At 56.3% G+C, this 21,718-nt stretch overlaps 1 protein-coding gene and 1 long non-coding RNA gene across 2 annotated transcripts; both read left to right on the forward strand.

The window, feature by feature from the left end:
- The first annotated feature begins 2,769 nt into the window (after positions 1-2,769).
- LOC125434464 lies at positions 2,770-4,611 on the forward strand. Its single transcript, XR_007244788.1, has 2 exons — positions 2,770-2,863; positions 3,612-4,611. It is a non-coding gene; the product is annotated as an uncharacterized LOC125434464 (long non-coding RNA).
- A 525-nt stretch (positions 4,612-5,136) lies between these two features.
- Positions 5,137-18,634, forward strand: LOC125434591 (protein FAM71F1-like). The gene is made up of 6 exons (XM_048500115.1): positions 5,137-5,277; positions 7,229-7,416; positions 10,969-11,224; positions 13,127-13,260; positions 16,005-16,084; positions 18,035-18,634. Exons 1-6 carry the CDS (start codon positions 5,137-5,139, stop codon positions 18,226-18,228), a joined length of 993 nt encoding a protein of 330 aa, XP_048356072.1. The 3' UTR covers positions 18,229-18,634.
- Positions 18,635-21,718: the final 3,084 nt, after the last annotated feature.

A 21,718-nucleotide genomic window follows, 5' to 3' on the forward strand; every position in this document is an offset into this window, starting at 1 on the left:
GGGTGCGAATCCAGGGCAGAGACAGCGCAGCAAAAAGATCATTATTCCATTAAAACTCACACAGAACTCAGTTCTCTTGACTGTGCCGCCCTCCAGTGGACATAGGTGGTATTGCAGCCCTGAAAGGCCGAATTGCTGAAGAACCGAAATTAGGAATAGGAGGATGACCATAAGTACCAATGTGATTTAATCAAGCAAAATAAAAAGGAAACAAAAAAGCCTATTCAGTGCCCAGGTGTGGGACCATTCTCACAGGTGCGCAGAAGCTCTGCCTGGAGTCTGCGGCCCAAAGCCAGAACTGCCATTTCCCGCAGCAGGGAAACTCTCTGCCATCAGGAGGTCTGTGGGAAGGCCAAGGAAACTCCGGGGCCCCCTTGAATGAAGGCCGGCAAACCTGGGGACGGAGTGCGCGTCTGAAGGCCACTGGGTGCTTTTATTTAAATAAGGTCACCCAGCTGGCATGTGTGGGAGTGCACAGGCTAATCTGAATTCCCCAGATAAGCCTCCACAGCTCAGGCGGCAGAGCAGGGAATCAAACCCGGTTCCTCCAGATAAGAATGCACCTGCTCTTAACCACTACGCCACATTGAAAGTAATGCTGTTTCAGGGTGGGGGATAATCCACCCGCAAACAGCATCACTTTCAGTGTTGTTTAACTGGGGACCCCAGATTCTCCCTTTAAGGTGGATTTAAAAGGAGAATTTGGGCTCTCTAGTTTAAACACCATTGAAAGTGATGCTGTTTGCGGGTGGATTCCAGCATCACAGAGGCTGCGGGGGCGGGGGGGGAGCTCAGATTTTGCACCGGCTTCATTTTCCCTCTATGCCTCTGCCCAGAGGGGACGGCAGAAGGGGCTGCCAGCTGCCAGCTGGGAGCCCAGCTGGTGGGGGGCAGGGGAGGGCAGGGCGGGGGAGTCTACCATCCCCGGCCTCGGAGAGCTGCTTTTATAAGCGCTAGGCCAGGGGCGGAGCTTGGGGAGGCGTGGCCATGCCCTAGGGGCAGGTGGGGGTGTGGCCCCACCCCGAAACACCCCCCCCCCATAAAAAATCTATACCTACGTCCCTGCAGCTGAAAGGGAGGCGGCGTGGGTGGGCCTGCCTGAAGGTCAGCTCCAGGGCCTCGGTCGTTTGTGCGAAGTCCCCAAATGCCCCCAGCCACAGTTTTCTAGGGTTGGCTGCACAACAGGGCGGGGCCTGGCCCCGCCTCATGCAAATGTTGGCGGCTGGGGGCGAGGCTAAAAGACCACTGTTGCCAACTAGGCAGGGGGGGAAACCCTGGTCTGCGGCGCCCAGCAGCAGGAGGGCCGCCCGGCTCCACAGGGCAGAACAAGCCCTTGTCTTCAGCAGCCCCCCCCCCCCCCCTCGTTGTGCCTGCCTTGGAAGCCACCACGCAGAGATCTTAGGAATCTTAACCTTGCACTGCAGGGAGAGAGAAGGGAGGCGCCCAAGGGGCACCCGCATGGACGTAGGTAAGGGGGGGGTTTCTCGGGTTTGACCCCCCCCCCAATTCATGTCCGAAGCTCCGCTCCTCCGTTTGTGGGTTTTTAAAACATTTTAGTGCTTTTTCGGTTTTTGACCTGCAGGGAGCGCATAGGTTGGGCTAGCAGCACCAAACTTTCAGGGAATCTTTGGGGGACTCTCCTGATGATACTACCTGGGTTTGGTTCAGGGGGTCCAAAGTTATGGACTCCCAAAGGGGGTGCCCCCATCCTCCATTGTTTCCAATGGGAGCTAATAGGAGATGGGGGATACACCTTTGAGGGTCCATAACTTTGGACACCCTGAACCAAACTTCACCAAACCTGGGATGTATTATCAGAAGAGTCTCTTATTGATACCACCCAGGTTTTGTGAAGTTCGCTCCAGGGGGTCCAAAGCTATGGACTCCCAAAGAGAGTGCCCCATCCTCCATTGTTTTCAATGGGAGCTAATAGAAGATGGGGGCTACACCTTTGAGGGTCCATGACTTTAGACCCCCCTGAACCAAACTTCACCAAACCTGGGTGATATCATTAGGCCCCACCCCCGAACACCCCCCATAAAAAATCTATACCTACGTCCCTGGGCACCCGGAACCCGCAAGCCCCCCCCCCCCTCCATTCTGGGGGTTTCTGTGCCCAGCCGAATCGGTGGCCCTCCGGAGCGCTGCGCATCAGGAACCGCCAGGCAGGCTTCCAGGGGGCTGGTCGCAGAAGGGCCCCCCTACAAAGGATCGTCTGGCTGGGCCCCCAGGGCGGGGACAGCCAGGGCAGCGCTGTGGCTGAAAGGGCGGCCAGGGGCACGGGGCTGATGCCATCCGGACCGGGAGAAGGCGCGGGCACCGGGGACCAGCTTGGGGCGGCTTCGAAAGCAGCGAACCCGGGGCAGGGAGAGACGCCGGTCAAGCGCTGGGCCATGATCCCCCCCCCCCCACACACACACGTCCAACGCAGCCAGAGCCTCTGCCCTGCCCTCCCCCGCCCCCCCATGGGAGCCAGGCTCTGGGGCTCTGCCGTCCCCACAGACGTGTACTGCGCCGGGGGCGGAATGGGTTGGCTAGAGGAGCGCCCCCCCCCCCCCAGCCAGGCGACCGAAAGTCCCGCCGGCTCCAGGCCAGCCTTGCCCCCTCCCCTGGCCGACCTCACAAGACTGTTGTGAGCTCTGCACCCAGGAAGGCGCGTCGCGCGCTGGAGAAAGTCCGCCCGCCGGGAGAGGCGCCCAGTCGGGGAAAGGTCGGTGGGGCGGGCGCTCCAGCCAGGCCCCACCCGCCACGGGCGAGACATGAACGCGAGGGAGGGGCTTGGCCGGGGCGTCCCGCCGAGGGGGCCAGAAGCGCAGGGAGAGGCCGCTGAGGGGCAGCCAGCCCAGCCCCCGTTTGCGTTCCGGTAAAAAGCTGCGTCGCCCCTCCTGGCCCAGAAAGGCACAGTCTACCTGCGCGGCTCTGCTGAGGGGGGCGGGGGGAGCAGCAGGGGCTTTGGGGCGCCGCGCGTGCGTGCGTGCGTGCGTGCGTGCTACAAGGCCTTGAGCAGTTGGGCCGCCCCTGCTGGGCCAGGGCGCTCTTCTGACGGGGGCGGGGAGGGTACCTGTCGGGCAGGTGGGTCTCTGGGGCTCCCTGCAGAGGAAGCAGCTGCCGCTCGTGCCTCCGGATGAGCTTTTCTCTCCCCCCCAGCCCCCCCCCCCGCTCCGAGGCCTGCCTCGCTAGCCGTGCCCGTCGGCGGGACGCCAAGGCCGTTGTGAGGGGCAGCAGACCGTGTGTTTGAGCATGTGCAGAGCGCTGCGTCTCCCCTGCTGGACTTTGCGCTGATAGGGCCTCACTCCCCCGCTGTGGGTTGCCAGCCTGCAGGGAGGACCGGGAGATCTCCCGGAATGCTCTCCCGGCTACACAGATCCTCTCCCGCAGAGGAGGTGGCTGCTTTGGAGAGCGGTGTGGCTGCTGGCCCCAAGACTTCTCTTGCCCCCAACCCTCCCTACGGCCCTCCCCAGTCCCCAGGAGTTCCCCCTCCCAGACCTGGCACACCCCTACCAGTGAGGCCTGCCTGTGTGGGGGGTGCCACTCTCTTACGCCCCTCCGGAGACAGCCGGGTTTTCCGATGCCTGGTCGGTCCTCCAGCTGTTCTGCTGTTTCCCTTTCAGGAGTGGCTGTTCCTGTCCATGAAGCCTGATCCCTATCGACTGCGCTGGACCTGTGTGACTCTCTGCCCGTGGCCATGAAGTGGCTGGTGAAGCTGTACCTCCTGGGCCTGCTGCTCTCCCTGCTCTCTGCCCTCTTCGGACTGGTGGGCTTCCTTGGGGAGCTGGTGCCCCTCCCAGACCTGGAGCCCAGCCTCTGCGGCCGGTGGACGGGGTCAGCGGCTCCCCCCGAGGCCCTGGCAGGAGAGATGAAGCCGAGCCCCCCCAAAGCCCTCGGCTCCTATTCTTGAGTGCCTGGGCAGATCTTGCCACTGGGTGTGTATGGGGGGAACTGGTGGGGGTGTCTTGAAATGGGGGGGGGGCTGGCTCTGGAACCTGGAGTCAGCTGCGGCAGGAGACGCCCAGGGTGGCCTCGTTTGGTGGGAGCCACGAGTGACTGACGGGTCACATCTGGAATTCTGTGCTGAAACCTCTCGGCTGTGCCCGCCTCGCATGGAGGTCTCTGATGTGCTGCATGGCCACAAAGAAAGCAGCCGGGCCAGACCCAGCGGGCCAGATGCAGGGGGGCAAAGGAAGGGTGATCTCTGCCCTCGACTGAACCTGGCAGTGTGGGGGGGGGGGATCACACAAGAATCTTCCCCCCTCCAAAATAGGAAAATTCCGCCTTGCAGCCAACTGGGCGGGGGGGTCTCCCACCAGAGCCACAGAAGATCAGCACAAGTGGGTCTGTGGAGCTGCCAGGCCTTGTGGCGGTGGGTTCTGGGGGCCTTTCCCTGCCGCCGGGGGTCTGCTTGAGTGACAGAAGAAAACGAGTCCACCTGCTCCGAAGAGGCGGGGCTGCAGGGCTCGGCCAAATGGCGCCACTTGGCTGTTGGTTTAGAGGGGGGCGTGAGGGGCTGGGGCCAGATCTCATCCCCCCCCCCCCCCCGGTCTCTAGATTGCTGCCCTGCGGCCACTTTTGCTAACGGTTCCTATGTCTAAATACATACTTATTTTTTTTCTACAGAGGCTCTTGATTTCTTGGGTGTCACGGGATTTGGGGATAGTCTTGTGGGCTAGAATGAGAGCCCCTGCAGTCAAAAAGTCGGCATGGGGCAAAAAAGAGATTTCACTGCCGGGGTTCCCTGCCCTCCACCCCCCGGGCGAGCCATCTCTGAGCGCTTCTTGTCTCGTAAAGTCCTTGAGATATCAGCACTGCCTTGATGGCACTTTCCACACACACAACTGGGCAAACGTATTTCGCCGCCGAAGAACTCTGCATAGCCCTGAAGCTTCCTTCTGGTTTTTGGGACCAGGCGGCTGCTTCCTCAGTGCCCCGGCCGTGCTGCGGTCTCCAAGGAGAGGTGGGCAGGCAGTGTGATGTCACAGTCCAGCCTGGAAGCCCCGCCCCTCCTGCCCAGGCCACTGTGATGCAGACCCAGGGCGTTTGGCTCAGCCCTTGCTGGCTGGCCGTCTCGGCCGGAGAGGACCACGCCTGGCGCCTTCGCAAAGCATGCCCCCCTCCTGAACTCTGCTCCCGAGCGCCCCCATGGCCGCGGGGGCCTTGGCTGGGAAACCCGACGCTGACCAGAAGGTAGCCTGCGAGGAAGGGCGCCTCAGCCAGCTGCTCCGCTCACCCGATTACAACCTTTTCCCCAACTCGGCTGTGTTCGAGAGCGACTTTGTGCAGGTATCTCCTGCCCCCTTTGTGGACCCCAGTGCAGAATTTCAAGGGGTCGAGATGATTCTCCCATGGCTGTTCACACATCATGGAGAACACTGTGGGTCGTGGGGGGGGGGGGGGCAGGGCCCAATTGAGGCAGGGGAGAGTCAGCCCCTCTCAGCCCTCACCTGAAACAGTCAACCAGGGACCTGCTTTGGGGTCTGTTGGGGAACCCACACGTCCCCCCCCCCCTGCGCTGAGCAACCCGACCCCAGGATACCTGCTGGTTGGGGAGGAAGGCCCCAGACCCCCTTCTCTACGGGTGCCCCAGACAGCCCCCAGATCTGGCACCGCGCACGGCAACGGAGACCCTGCCAGGCATATGTGCAGCCATTGCACAAGGTGGGGCTTTGGATCACGCCTGTGTTCTCTGTAATGTGTGAATCCGCTCTCACTGTCAGTCACAAAGCAGCCGCCCTCACAAGTGGTTTGTCTGGGGAGATGAGGGCTTTCCTCTCGAGGCTGCTGGCCTTCAGGGCTGACTGGCAGGAGCTCTGCAGAGCCGGCCTAGGTGGAGATCGTGGTGTTTAGAAGTGTTTATAAGGAAAGTTTGTCAGCAACCTAAGAGCCCTGCTGGATCAGAGCCAGTGAGGGCCCCTCTAGTCCAGCCTCTTGCCAGTTTCTCTGGACGGCCAACAAAGAGGCCATGGAGGTGGAGGTCTCCTTCTGACACTGCTTCCAGGCTCTGCGCTTCACAGGTAAACTGCCGCTAAAGAGGGAGGCTCCCTCAAGTCACCATGGCTGGTAGCCACTGAGAGACCTGTCCTCCATGAATCGGCTCCATCCCCCTTTGAAGCCCTCACTTCCCCCTCCGGCTGCACGTCCCACAGTTCACTCAACCACTCAGTAAAGAAATATTTCCTTCTGTCCACGAGGGGGACAGGGGGGCAGAGCCACCAGTCGAACACACAGGTAAAACCAGGAACAGTTAAAACAGCTTTGACTCCATGAAAGAACAGAGAACGGCTCCAGAGGCAGTGGTGGGATTCAGCCAGTTCGCACCACTTCGGCAGAACCGGTTGTTAAAATGGTGCTTGTAAACAACCAGTTTATAAATTATTTGAATCCCATCACTGGAACCTGTTGTTAAATTATTTGAATCTCACCACTGGCCAGAGGGTCCCAGCGGTCGACTGGCAAGACTAGCACCCCCCACCTGCAAAGTAAGGCTCATTCCGCACATGCAGAATAATGCACTTTCAAACTGCTTTCAGTGCTCTTTGAAGCCATGCAGAATGGCAAAATCCACTTGCAAACAGTTGTGAAAGTGGTTTGAAAACGCATTATTTTGCGTGTGCGGAAGAGGCCTAAGTGAGGGGGGGGGGGGAAACAACCAATTCAGCTTCACTGGATGCCCCTGGGTCCCCCCCCCACACACACCATCTGTACCCCATGCATAATTTTAGAAACCAGATTCATTTCCCGCCTTTGCTGTTTGTTTTGCTAAATGAAAAAGCTCCGTTTGCGTCCCGTCCTGGTTGCCCTCTTCTGCCCTTTCCCCGGTCCGCTTCCTGTTGAGCTGGGCCTGGTGTCCTCCGTGCCATCGTGGCCTCGCAGTGCGCAGAACTGAACTCACGCATAGGCGGGCCGAAGGCACGGGACACACCCAGAGGCAGCCGGCCAGTAGCCTCCCGCATCAGCACCATCCCTCTTCCCGGCCCCCCCATCCGGCTCACATGAGCAGAGAGCAAGCTGAGAATGACTCAAGAACACTTACTCATGAGTAGAGCAACACAGCGGTGCAGGGAAGGTGGGGTTCAGTGGCTGGAGGAGCCCTGAAGCTGGTGAGGGGGCCGGGGGAGGCAGGCTGTTGCCCCAAAGACCAGCCCCTCCCTCCTGGGGGTGGGGGAGGCTCTTCCCGTGGGCACTGGGCATGCCTGGCCCATATTAACGTGGGCGGGGCCGGGTCTCTTTCCAGGTCACGAAGAAGGGGAAATGGCCGGACCTCACAAATATGCCCATGATTGTCTCTCTGGGGGTGACCTCTTCGGACCCCTGCCTGCCCCTGCCCAACGTGCTCCTGATGGCCAGACACAAGGTGCTGGACAAGGGCTTTGTGGCAGGCAGCAGCGAACCCCCCGAGCTGCCCGCGACAGAGCTGACCAGGTGAGGAGGGGGTGGCTGGCCTGTGCTAAAGAGGGGGGTGCCCCATTTGGCCCTGGGTTTGCTGTGGGAGGGCACTGGGGGCGGCGCAGGTGTGCGGCTAGACTTTGGCTGAGGCAGCCGTAACCCTCAAACCGGCTCTGATTGTAGGCCAGCCAGATCTTATGGAGGGCCCACAGATGGACGCAGAGGCCGAGGCCTTCCCCTGATAGGGACCTCAGAAGAGCCCTGCTGGGTCAGACCAGGGAGGAGCCATCCAGTCCAGCATTCTGACCCACGCAGTGGCCATCAAGTTCCTCCGAAGGGCCACCAACTGGGCATAAAGGCCGAGGCCTTCCCCTGATGCTCCCTTCAGGCACTGGGACTCAGAGGTTGCCTCTCGGTCACCGTGGCCAGGAGCCACTGATGGACTTCTCCCATCCCCCTTTTGAAGCCATTTAGATGAGCACAAGGGATGTTTGTTCCCTTTGGGCAAGGAGGGGCGGAGGCTCTGTCAGAAGGAGGAGGAGGAGGAGTTTGGATTTATATCCCCCCCCTTTCTCTCCTGCAGGAGACTCAAAGGGGCTGACAATCTCCTTGCCCTTCCCCCCTCACAACAAACACCCTATGAGGTGGGTGGGGCTGAGAGAGCTCCGAGAAGCTGTGACTAGCCCAAGGTCACCCCGCTGGCGTGTGTGGGAGTGCCCAGGCTAATCTGAATTCCCCAGAGAAGCCTCCACAGCTCAGGTGGCAGAGCGGGGAATCAAACCCGGTTCCTCCAGATTAGAGGACACCTGCTCTTAACCTCCTACGCCACTGCTGAAGGGCATTGATGTCATTGGCTAAGGAGGGCCATGAGCAGGCTCTGAGAGTAGGCGGGGCATCCAGCCCACAGGGTGGGATTCCCAGACGGTGTCCTGGCACCGCACCCCCCACCTACAAGGTTTCCCCTGCAGACACCTCTACTTTGTCTCCCAACCGATGGCCGCTGCCTTCTATTCCAAAGCCCAGAGAAGAGCTGTTGGGCTTAAGGGACTTTCCCTTGTTAAGGGCACAGCCTTCTCCCGCCTTGACCAGAGAGCTGCTGAGGCCACCCTCCCGGGGCGCTTGAGCAGCAGAGGGCAGACAAAAAGGGCCACACTGGACGTCTGGGCAGAGTTCTGGCCCGCTGCTTCCCTGCTGACTGGCTCTCCCCCCACCCCGGCTCCAGGGGCTCCCATTTGGCAAACGTTTCTCCAAACCTGATCCTAGCCCTTGCCATCTCCGCCCACGCCTCCCCCTGGCCACTCACTGCCTTTCACTCCTCCTGTGTTTGGCCCATGAGATTTGGGCTTCATGTCCTGTACGCTAATACATAATCACAAAACACATTGCGTCCACCGCTTTTTTATGTGCTTAAAAAGTGCATAAACAGGAATTCCTACAATCCTACAATCTCAGATTGGCAAATAAAAGTGTTAGAGCTAATCAAAATGGCAAAACTAACAGGTTTTGAAATTTTGGAAACAAAAGAAAGCTTCTTGGAACAATGGGAACATTGGTTCACATATTTGGATAGAAGAAATAATCAGAAATACGTTATATTAGAAGTACTATAAGTTAAATATAGATGATAACACGGGAAAAAAAATTTAAAATGTTGATGAACAGGGGAAACTATCATTACGTGGAAGCTTTTCCTTAGCTATATGTAAGTTGTTGTGCTTTATTGGTTTTGTTTTCTTGGTTGCTTGGCTCACAAGTTATAACGTTATTTCAGCTGCCTGCTCGTTTGTACACGGATATTTTGGTTATAAGTTTCTTTGTGTACATACATGTTTGTCAATAAAGCAATTATTAAAAAAAAGTGCATAAACAATAAAGTGCATATGTGCACTTCACTTTCAACTCTTACCCTCTAAACGTCGCTACAGAGCACTGCACACCAAGACAACTAGACATAAGAACAGTTTTTTCCCGAATGCCATCACTCTGTTAAACAAATAATTCCCTCGATAATGTTAAACTATTTATTATATACTTATTATATAATTACTGCACTACTTTTTTCATCATTCCTATTACCCATCTCCTCCCACTTATGACTGTATGACTATAGCCTGTGCTGACATTTTATTTTATTTTATTTTATGATTTTATTTTATGATTTTACATTTTATGTTTTCATTACTACTGATTGTTTCCTGATTGCTTACTAGACCTATATGACAATCATTAAGTGCTGTACCTTATGATTAAGTGCTGTACCTTATGATTCTTGACAAATGTATTTTTTCTTTTATGTACACTGAGAGCATATGCACCGGAGACAAATTCCTTGTGTGTCCAATCACACTTGGCCAATAAAGATTCTATTCTATTCTATTCTGTTCTATTCTATGTGCAATTCAAACCAAGTGCAAACAATGCTATGCAGCAGTGGTGGCGAACCTATGGCACAGGTGGCACTCAGAGCCCTCTCTGTGGGCACGCACAGAGTCCCCCCCCCAAAACATCCAGGCTGGGCTCGATTATTATCATTAAACCTAAGACCTAGTTTTGGGGAAGCAGTGTAGGTCACCCTGTTAAGCGCTGTTAAACCCCACTGATTTTCATGCAAAGAACTAAAGCGCAGTCCTTTACCTGGGAATAAGCTTGGTTGCTGGCAATGGGGCTTGCTTCTGAGTAAACCCTCCTAGGGTCGTCATTCATCCGTTGGAAGAGTTACACAGTTGCTTCAAAGCAAAGCCAACAACTACCACCAAAGCAAAGCCACCGACTTACACCTGAGTAACGCGTGCCTCGGAGCCAACCGTTTTTCTAAACGAAAACCTCAATATTCAGGTTGAATTGTTGTGTTGGCCCTTTGCGATAAACAAGTGGGTTTTGGGTTGCAGCTGGGCACTCGGCCTCGAAAAGGTTTGCCATCACTGCTATACAGCAAGGCTCCATACACTTAATGTTATACAGCAAACCCCAATGCTATACAGCAAGGCTGTATGAACGCAGATACTTTTACAGCTGAGACTTGTTGCAGCTGGGAACTGTGTCTCGGAAGCTGCTACGTGTATAGCATTGTTGCACTTGGTTTGATTTGTATATATGCACTTTATTGTCTATGCACTTTTTAAGCACATAAAAAGCGGTGGACGCAACGCGTTTTGTGATTGTGTATTAGCATTAGCTTTAATGTTGCACCAGTTGACTTTCTTCACGTCCGGTAGCCAGGGGCTGCGGCACAGTTTCTGAATTCTGTACAGCCCCTGACACACCTGCAAGGCCGAGTGAACCATGTCAGCCAGAGGTTTTGGGGTGCAGAGGGCACAGCAGCCCCACTGGCATGACGGCCTCCAGGACTCTGCAACACCATTCCAGCTGTGAGTGCCACGAGCCCAGCCCCACGTGATTTTTCTGTTGGGTGCCCCCTTTGGGGCAAGACCCAGATGGGGAGAGAGCCCTCCCTGCCTGGCTTTGGGCATCTACCCTGCAGGGCTCTTTCCAGCGACCCAGGTGGGCGGCCTGGCCGAGAGCCCTCCAAGGCGCACCGAGCCATGCCGGCTGCCCCCCGAACCCTGACCTCTGCCTTGCTTTGCGCAGGCTGCTCCCGCTCCGCTTTGTCAGGCTGTCCGTCCACCACGCTGCACAGCGAATCCTGCGCCTTCAGACGGTGACCCGGAAAGTGTATTACCTGCAGCTGCACCGGAGCTACTCCAGGGGCGTCTTTGGGCTGTGGAGCCGCCTGGCAGACATCCTGCGCAGGGGCTTGTCCACCACCCCCAAGGACCCCGCAGTTGGCATCCGGCACAGCCTGGTGCCCAGCGGCAGTAGCCCCTCCGGCAGTTCTTCTGGTGAGGTAGGCGCACGCTCCCGGCCTGGTGCCAAGCGAGCTGGCTCTGGAACTCAACGGCTGTGACCTTCCAGGGACCGGGCTGCTTCTCTTCTCCGGGGGCGTCTGCATTGCAGTGCACAGTGGAAGACAGTGGCCACTCAGAAGTGGGCCAGCTGACTCCAGGGGCCACTTGATGCCTGAGCATGGTGGCTAGCAACCGAGTGCTTGGACTGGTCTGCTTGTGTGAGTGGAAGCGAGAGGCCCGTTTGACTGAGGGAGCTCTAAGGTGAGGAGGCAGAGCAGTGGTGGGATCCAAAAATTTTAGTAACAGGTTCCCTTGATCATGGGATTCAAACAGTGGTGTAGCGCCAATGGGGCTGGGCGGGGCACGACGGGGGCGTGGCCGGGCATTCCGGGGGCGGGGCATTCCTGGGCGGGGCTGTGGCAAGGACGCAGCCGCTGTGCCGGTCCTTGGGCGGGAAACGAATGCACGCAGGCGCAGGCTGCCACGCACGCCGGTGCACCTCCTGCTAGACTGCTTCCAGTTCTGCGCGCTACTGCTGAGAGGAGGGGCGTAACTCAGGCAAAAATCACGTGGCAAAATCACCCATTAGTAACCCCCTCTCGGCACACACGAATAATGAGTAACCTCCTCTCGGGAACCTATGAGAACCGACTGGATCCCACCTCTGAGGAGGAGGGACTGTGTGGGCAAGCGAAGGAGACCAAAGACTGGACAGTTGCAATAGGAAAGGACCCCCAAGGAAGGAGAAATAAGCAAGGGCAGGCCAGCCAGAGGCAGCTGGAAGAAGGGGCAGGCAGACGCCCGGGGGGAAGGGCACCTGCAGAGAAAGAAGGCAGGGGCTCGTAGGAGGGGGCACCCAGGGACAGGCAGCAGAGAGGCTGGGCTGTTGGTGGCTGAGCGGGCAAGAAGGCCTGCTGACTGGACGGGCAGAGATGCCTGCTGGGAGTCCAGAGCACTGGAGGAGTGGTGGCTGTCAGTGTTTGGCCAGAGAAGGCCCACTGGGTCCGGGCACGGGCTTGATCCGGCACAGAACGCACTTTGGGAAAACTGGCCGCACTGCGGAACCGCTGATGCCCCCCAGTCAATCAGGAGCCACCTGTGTGATGCCAAGCCCCAGAACTACCAGCAGGAGATGGGCTGGGGGCGGCGGGGGGGGGGGGGGGCTGGAATGCCCAGCTGCTGTTCAGCTGCAGGCCAGGAGAGGGCAGTCGGTGTCAGGCGAGGGCGGGGGGGGGGGGGGGGGCAGCCCTGGGCAGAGACTCCAGGGGCCAGTGGGTGAATTTCCACGAAGGGGTCTTTCAGTCTAGCCTACCTGAAGGATTGTTTGTTCCCGAAAACTCTTCCTACCTGTGCTTACCCCCAGAGGTGGGATCCAACTCAGTGGTTACTCATTTTTTCTGAGTGCCAAGAAGGGGTGACTAAAGCAGCCTCCCTGCCCAATAGGGACTGGGGGGGCGTGTGTGCGGTGGCACCACTGTTTGAATCCCACCACCATCGGAACCTGTTATTGAAATTTTTGGATCCCACCACTGCTTACCCCCATCTCTGTTGATTTCGTGGGGTGGGGTGGGCCCCTGCCTGCCCTGGGCAGCCCCTCCGCCAGACCCACTGGGCCGTCAGTTGCTCTGCTGGGCCTCGGGGGAAGGGGAGGGTTGCTAAGAGCCCCCCCGGCTGCTGGAGGGGCAGGGGGTTACGCTGCTGCCCGGCTGTTCCGCAGGAGAAGCAGGGTGGATCTCCCAGCCGGCTTGACGGAGCCGGGCAGAGCAGCAGAGGCGAACAGCACCCAGGGGGGCGGGCATTGCCCGTGACTCGGAGGCACCGCTGGCCTCTGGAGGCTGCGGCGGCAGGAGGGGGGGCTGCCCAACCGGCTGACTCGATGTGGCGCTCTCTCCCCCCGCCAGCCCTTCTCCGATTCGGCCTCCCCGGTCCAGCGGGCGATGGACAAGCGGGGGCGCAAGGCATTGTCGGGCGACTTCTTCTCCGGAAAGGCAGCCGGGACCCACAGGAGAGGCAGCTGCCCGCTTAGCCCCAAGAGGTGAGTGGCCCATGCCCTGCACCCCTGCTGCTGGCTGGCACCCGGCTCCTCCTCCGCCCTTGAGCGGCAGAATGCCTGCTGGGCACAGTGCCAGGAGCTCCCGGCTCGGGTACGCCGGGGTGCCAGGCTCCAGGCAAGGCCTGGAGATCTCCCAGGGTTACACTTGACTCCAGAAGACAGTCGAAAGGAAAGGGATGCTTTGGGGGACGGGGATTCGAGGGTGCTTTGACCCCACTGAGTATTTTCCCCTCCCCATATCATGCCTGCCTCCAGCTCCATCCCCAAATGATCCAGGATTTCCCAGCCCACAGGTGGCAACCCAATGACAGGCGGCACTGCGGGCGGGAGGATGGGGGGCGAATTCCTGGATGCCCCTGCTGGTCTCCAGACTCTGACTCAAGAGCCTTGGTGGGGAAGGGGCTCTCTCCACAGGGGGGTCTCCCTGGAGGGAGCTTTCCCTGCTTGCAGAGGGAAGAGGCAGCTGCCCACACCATTCTCCTGGGGGCTGGGGATACCTCCCTACTGGTCCAGGCTGAGTTGCTGGGAGAAATAGCCCCTGTCCTGCTACCCTGTTTCCCCGAATATAAGACATCCCCTGAAAATAAGACCTAGTAGAGGTTTTGCTGAAGTGCGAAATATAAGGCATCCCCCAAAAGTAAGACGTAGCAAAGTTTTTGTTTGGAAGCATGCCCGGCGAACAGAGCACAGGAAAAATAAGGCATCCCCTGAAAATAAGACATAGCGCATCTTTGGGAGCAAAAATTAATATAAGACACTGTCTTATAGTCGGGGAAACACGGTAAGTAGTCCGTCCTGAAGAGTTTGGACACAAATTAGCCCCTCAGACTGCGAAGGATCTCTTTAGATAAGGCCGGCTACAAGGGCAACCTTTATTTGCAATTACACAGTATTTAGAAGTAAGTTCTGTGGTTAACTTCCTTGTGCCAGCAAAACTTTAAGAGAGTCAGTGATCGTTTGTTGAAAAAAGGAAATAACTCTCAGTGTCAGGAAAGACGATATATAGATGAGAACCGAGGGGAGGGGGCCATAATAATGCTGCGATGGTCAGATTCTGCACTTCGAAAGGGCTCTCCAGTCCCGGTGACGGGATCTTTTACAAAATGCTGTAACTTAAACTTTCCTCAAAAGCAGAACTGTATGTGTGTTGATACTGTTTACACTTCCTCGTCAGTATTTAGAAGAAGAAGTAGAAGCAGCGTTTGGATTTATATCCCCCCCTTCTCTCCTGCAGGAGACTCAAAGGGGCTGACAATCTCCTTGCCCTTCCCCCCTCACAACAAACACCCTGTGAGGTAGGTGGGGCTGAGAGAGCTCCGAGAAGCTGTGACTAGCCCAAGGTCCCCCAGCTGGCGTGTGTGGGAGTGCACAGGCTAATCTGAATTCCCCCAGAGAAGCCTCCACAGCTCAGGCGGCAGAGCTGGGAATCAAACCCGGTTCCTCCAGATTAGATACACGAGCTCTTAACCACCTACGCCACTGCTGCTCCCATCTTTCTACATCCCATCTTTCATCAGAAGTTCTGATGCGCTTAAGCTCCGCTGTTGCGTGTGGCGGGCGGATTGTGGACGTACCAGAGATACAGAAGAATGTTCCTGTTTGTACTTTGGATTAAAGATGGAATGTAAATACTGATGAAGAAGTGTAAACAGTGGTCACGCATGGAGTTCTACTTTTTGAACTTTTAAGTACAGTTTAAGTTACAGTATCTTGTGAAAGATCCAATCTTTAGGACAGTTAGCCTTTTTGAAGTGCAGAATCTTACAATCATAGCGATACGTAGAGGCCAGGACTGAAAGAGCCCCAGGCCAGGGAGCTCAGGTGACCCAACTTTTCTCAAGTGTAAATGACTATATGAGTAACACAAATCAAATTTATAAATAACCATCTCAGAATGTTTTGGGAAACTTTGAAAAGCTTCAGAAAACCTGCCTACCCTCCTCCTCCTCCTTCTTCTCCTCCTCCTTCTCCTCCTTCTCCTTCTTCTTCTCCTTCTCCTTCTTCTTCTTCTCCTTCTCCTTCTTCTCCTCCTCCTTCTCCTTCTTCATCTCCTCTTTCTTCTTCTCCTTCTTCTCCTCCTCCTCCTTCTTCTTCTCCTCCTCCTCCTTTTCCTTCTTCTTCTTCTTCTCCTTCTTCTTCTCCTCCTCCTTCTCCTTCTCCTCCTCCTCCTCCTCCTTCTATCTCCTCCTCCTTCTCCTCCTCCTCCTCCTCCTCCTTCTCCTCCTCCTCCTTCTTCTCCTTCTTCTTCTCCTTCTCCTCCTCCTCCTCCTTCTCCTTCTCCTTCTTCTTCTTCTTCTTCTTCTTCTTCTTCTTTTTCTTCTTCTTCTCTTTCTTCTTTTTCTTCTTCTTCTCCTCCTTCTCCTCCTCCTCCTCCTCCTCCTTCTTCTCCGTCTTCTCCTCCTCCTCTTCCTTCTTCTTCTCCTCCTCCTTCTTCTTCACCCTTCTCTCCTTTCACAAAAGCCTGATCAATGCTCTGTGTGACCCGTAAACATGATTTGGAGCCCGCTGGGCCTCCGTGGCCATCTTCATGGCGGAGCGAGGCATCTTGCTACCCCAGCCGCTGTTGTTCCTTTAACAAGGGGCTTTGACTAGGCACCCGAAGAGGACTTCTGTGCCACTTGAAAGCCTGAACAACTGGATTAGAAACTCTTGGGAAAGATCTCTGGATGCTCTTCCAAAGATCTCGCGCAGCATCCTGAGTTCTGTGCCCCTCCCTCCTTCCCCAGAGTCTCCTTCCAGCAGCTTCCAGCAGAATACAGGACAGAGGTCCATGAAGAGGTTTCTGCCGTCTACAGGAGCACTCACGGTAAGCAGGATCCCAAGCGTACTGCTGATTCCCTCTCGGCACCGCTGCAAGTCTGCCCTAGAGCTCAGCCCCAGGAGTCCAGGCGTTCGGGCAGCGACGTAGCCACAGCTCCGTGGGAGAGGGCTTCCTTGGCCTGCAGGAGGGCCGAGGGGAGCTGCGGTTTCTCCAGGTCCCAGGATCAGGGGACTGGGCAGGACTCCTCTCCTTGCTGGAAGCCTTCAACAGCAGCTGATGCTCTGAGTAGATCATGTCAGCCTGGATGGGCCCAGGGCCTCCACGGAAGGCGAGGGATCTCCTTGTCACCCCCAACACAGAGGCCTGTTCGCTGGCCGTGGGGTGTGGCCATCACTTTGCTGTGGTGACTTGCCGCCCCGTTCATTGTGGTGCTTGTCTTCACACTTGTGCTATAGCACTCCAACGGCTCAACTGTAGGGGGCTGTAGAAGAAGAAGAGTTTGGATTTATATCCCCCCTTTCTCTCCTGCAGGAGACTCAAAGGGGCTGACAATCTCCTTGCCCTTCCCCCCTCACAACAAACACCCTGTGAGGTGGGTGGGGCTGAGAGAGCTCCGAGAAGCTGTGACTAGCCCAAGGTCACCCAGCTGGCGTGTGTGGGAGGCTAATCTGAATTCCCCAGATAAGCCTCCACAGCTCAGGCGGCAGAGCTGGGGATCAAACCCGGTTCCTCCAGATTAGATACACAAGCTCTTAGCCTCCTACATCACTGCTGCTCCTACACCATTGCTGTAGATAGTTATAATGCTATAACAGTTGCATTCAAGACCAGGGTCTCTGAAGAACTTGCCTTCTCCGGCCTGTTCTTGCCCAGGAATTAAGATCGTTGGGATAGGCCCGCCTGACTTTCCAATCCAATCCAATCCAAAGCCTTTATTGGCATTATAAATTACAGAGTTAGTAAAAAGGGGCATTGACTTTCCAATCAATCAGGAGCAATCGGGGGCCCGTGGAAGAGGCCCTTTTGGGTGGTGGCCCCGCAATTAGGGAACGTCCTTCCCAAGAGCAACGGGCCCGTCTACTTTCCATCTTCAGGAGGCAGCTAGAAATAGTTATATTTAGAACTGCACGTGGTTAGGTGTATCAGGAGTTCGGAATTGTGATTTGAGATTTTTGTTTTATATGTTTTTGATGTATTTTTTGTGTTTTATTTGTGTTGTAAGCAGTGGTGGGATTCAGCCGGTTCGCACCGCTTCGGCAGAACCGGTTGTTAAAATGGTGCTTGTAAACAAGTTCACTGTTCACCTCTTTACCCGCTTGCAGAGGTGGGATCCAGCAGGTTCTCTCAGGTTCCCGAGAGTCGGTTCCTAATTATTGGTGTGTGCCGAGAGGGGGTTACTAATTGGTGATTTTGCCACGTGATTGTTGCCTTCCTTACGCCCCTTCTCTCAGCAGTAGCGCGCAGAACTGGAAGCAGTCTAGCAGGAGGTGCACCGGCGTGCGTGGCAGCCTGCGCCTGCGTGCATTCGTTTCCCACCCAAGGACTGGCGCAGCGGCTGCGTCCTTGCCACAGCCCCGCCCAGCAATGCCCCCGCCCCGTCGTGCCCCGCCCAGCCCCGTTGGCACTACGCCACAGTTTGAATCCCATGGTGGTGTTACTAAAATTTTGAATCCCATGGTGGTGTTACTAAAATACTAAACCTGTTATTAAAATTTTTGGATCCCACCACTGCCCGCTTGGCTAGGCTTTTCTGTGGGGGTCCGCTCACTGCGCCTGAAGAAGGGGGCCCTGCCAGCCGCTGATGGGCGGAAGCGCTGCTCCCCTTTCAGTCGCCACAACAACCCTGTTGGGTCCCCCTTCTGGAAAGCAGCAGAACCTGATCCATTTTGGGCTGATGTCGCACACGAACTCCACGCCCCGTTTCACGGGGGACTCCAGACACGGACTTGTGGTGAGGTCCGGAGCCCACCTTAACTCTGTCGCTTTGCTCCACAGACCCGCTCCACGATGCGCCTCCGCTTCCAGTCTGTAAACAGTGCGAAAGACGCCTGCCCAAGCGCAGCGAGCAGCCCCAGTCTGCCGGACGACGTGTGGGTGTCCCCCAGCTCCAGCAACATGAGCCGGTTTCCAGACTGCAGCCGCTCCGTCGGCTCTGGCACGGCACCGTGGAGGCTACTGGCAGAAAGTAGCCCCCTCTGTCCTCGGCACTTGGGCACGGTGCCCAGGCCTTTGGCCACGCCGTCCCTGCAGGGACAAGGCACAAAAGACTACAGTGAGAAGTACAAAGAGTAATAAATCTGTCAGGCTGGACATGAGCGCTGGGCTCCGTGGGCTCCGTCCGGTCCGAGGCTACCTCTGGGGGAGAGCGGCGTCACTCTGCCTGTCCCACCCTCACCTGGGGCGGAGGCGGCGGCTGCGGAGCCAGGGCTCTCCTCCCCCCACCCGCTGCTTTCTAGTATTGACCTGTGGCGGAGCACCCTCCTCGCTGCCCGGGGGGCACCTTGGCTTTAGTCAGCCAAGGGGAAGGAGAAGCTGGGGGGCGTCTTGCCTCCGAGAAGAATCATGGCCATCCAGCATCTGGGTGAAAAAGCAACAGAAAAGTGATCTAATTAAAAGATCCACAAAGGATATATATATTTTTAAAATTGCATGTTCTTTCTGGGAAAGGTGTGGTTGGGAGGGAGGGGGACCGAGGGTTGCAGTGAGTCGGGGGGCCGCCAGTGTCCCCGTGCCCCTTTCAGGGTGTGTGTGTGTGTGGTGGGGGGGAGGCTGGGCTGGGGCTGGGGGCTCAGGCCTCCCTGGTCAAGGCTCTCTTGGGCAGCTGCATTGCAACGATCCACAAAGGAGGGGGCTCCAGCAGCAGGAACAAGCTGCTATTTGGGAAAGCCTGGGGGGGGGGTTTCTTGTTGTGCAGGCAGATGGCTCAGCACATACTGCCCCCTGCTCTGCTTGTGGACAACAGCTCTGCCTGGCTTTGAATGTCATTTGGTACAGAAGATAAACTGCCTTTGGACATGGAAGTTCAGCTAACAGCCATTCATAGATCTCTCTTCCTCTGTGAATGGGCAGGGATGGATTCCAGCAGCGCCTTTTGTAGACTGGAGGCCCCCCCTTCTTTATCCACGTGGCTTTGATTTTCAGCCCAAATCCCCCAGAAGTGGCCACCACCCCCTCATCTGGGCCACCCTTTGCAGTTTTTTTTAAAGGATTGGCAGAAGAATACCAACATATTGGTATACCAGGATAGCTAGAGGTGTAGCAGGTTTTCCGAATTCCCAGCTTTCATTTTTATTTATTTATTTTATTTATTTATTCGATTTGATAAACCGCCCTACCCCTGAAGGCCTCATTTTATAAAGTCATTCCTTACTTCTTTCAGTTGTGAAGATTTGCCTTTTTTACTTGCATCTCTGCAGTGGGAGGGACTAGAAATGTACTTTTTAAAAAGTACGAATGCCGAGAATTCAAAGAACTGCCACACCTGTCATTACGGGTGTGATTAACAAACCCCGTTTGGGGTGTGTGTGTGTGTGTGTGTTTGTATGTATGGAATGGCTTCCGCACGGTCAGGGGGAATGGCTGCCACATGAGCTGGAAATCCCAGATTCCCCCACCCGTGTTTCAGCCCCCCTGGCTTTACTACAATCTTTCCCAAAACTCTGAATTAAAGCAGGTTTGCGAAAGATGGGAGAAAAGCCCGAGAGAGTCCTTAAGGCGTCTGAACACGTCACAATGCTGTGGGGAAGGGGGGGGGGGGGGCAATTCACTTCCCAAAAGCATTGAGCTTAGGGCAGAGAGCCGTGTGGAAGGAGATCTCTGCCTGGTCCTTTTCTAAAGCCCCCCAAGGAAGGGGACAACTCTGTGTGTCGCGGCAAATCCCACAAACTGATTCCATGACGGAGCCCAGGCGGGACTTTAAAAGGAGGTTTAGGTGCAGCGTTTGGGACTCTTCAGTTTGGAGAGGAGACGTCTGAGGGGGGATAGGATTGAAGTCTATAAAATTATGCCTGGGGTAGAAAATGTTGACAGGGATAAATTTTTCTCTGTTCCTCACAATACTAGAACCAGGGGGCATCCATTGAAAATGCTGGGGGGAAGAATTAGGACTAATAAAAGGAAACACTTCTTCACGCAACGTGTGATTGGTGTTTGGAATGTGCTGCCACAGGAGGGGGTGATGGCCACTCACCTGGATAGCTTTAAAAAGGGGCTTGGACAGATTTATGGAGGAGAAGTCGATCTCTGGCTCCCAATCTTGATCCTCTTTGATCTGAGGTTGCAAATGCCTTAACAGTCTAGGTGCTCGGGAGCAGCAGCAGCAGCTGAAGGCCATTGCTTTCACCTCCTGCATGTGAGCTCCCAAAGGCACCTGGTGGGCCGCTGCGAGTAGCAGAATGCTGGACTAGATGGACTCTGGTCTGATCCAGCAGGCTAGTTCTTATGTTCTTATGAGGTCCTGCGACCCAGCCTTGGCGGCCCCTGATTTAGGACTTCCGATCTAGGTGGTACCAGGAGACAGTGGTGTGTCGGGGTTAAATTGCACCCCTGGGGGCAATTGCACCTGCCTCCATGCCCCTCCCCCCCAGCTCCCTGTGCCCCACTTACGGGAGCCAGCAGGGAGGCAGGGAGAGGGCGAAGCTGGGATGGGTGGGGCTCAGATGGAGGGCGGGCGCTGTTGTGGTAGGCCAGATCCTGTCAGGGAATAATAAAATGTGGTGTGTATCTTGTGAGCAGACAGATCAATGCGATCTAGGTGACAGCACCTGTCAGACAAAAACACCTGTCCAAACCTGATGTATCTGGACAGAACCGGTTTAAACCTGATCACTGACCTTTACGGTGATAGGCTAACACAGGGGCAGGGAACCTGCGGCTCTCCAGATGTTCAGGAACTACAATTCCCATCAGCCTCTGTCAGCATGCCCAATGGGCCAACAGGAGTGTAAAGGTAGAGCTTGTTCACCTGTACTGTGTCTAGGGATTTTGAGTTGCTGCGGAGCATGCTGTCCAGTTGTTTGCTGATACTGTCTAGCAGTGGCGTATCTGCCTAGGGATAAGGGGTGCCCCTTGTCCCCGGGCGCCACTCTTCTGGTCACGTGGGGGGCGCAAAATCGGCCCCCCCACGTGACCAGGAAGTCCTGCTGTCTTGTCGTTTTCGCGCGCCTCGACCCCGTCCTGCTGCCTCCAAGCCCCCTCAACCCCGCCCTGGACTCCTCCTTCCCTTCCTCCCCCCCCTGCCAGCTGGGTCGAGGGCAGTGTGGGCGGAGCTGAGGTGGGCGGGGCAGGGGCAGAGCCGGGGGGGCGTCCTAGAGACAATTTGTCTCCGGGCGCCATTTACCCCTGGTACGCCTCTGCTGTCTACACTGTAAATAACCTGCACCTGAAGATAAAGTCTTCTTTGGAAGTGAAACTACTTTATGGTGTTGTGTTGTTTCTTCTGCTGTGCCAAGCCTGTTGCGACCGCACTTATCCTTCCTCGGTAACGCAGTTTCTGCAGAAAAAGGTCTACTCTGTCCGATCCTGCCCTCCCCAGCCTCCGGGGGGGTGGGCAGCCTGTGGCCACAGCTATCAGCTCAACCAGTGAGCAGCGCCCGGCACAGGGGGAGCAGTCAGGTGCTGCCTGGGTCACCGTGCCACGGGAGAGGCTGGGTGCAGGGACCCGGCCAGTGCCTGGAAAAA

The sequence above is a fragment of the Sphaerodactylus townsendi genome, linkage group LG06 (genome assembly GCF_021028975.2).
Source record: "Sphaerodactylus townsendi isolate TG3544 linkage group LG06, MPM_Stown_v2.3, whole genome shotgun sequence".
NCBI lineage: Eukaryota > Metazoa > Chordata > Lepidosauria > Squamata > Sphaerodactylidae > Sphaerodactylus > Sphaerodactylus townsendi.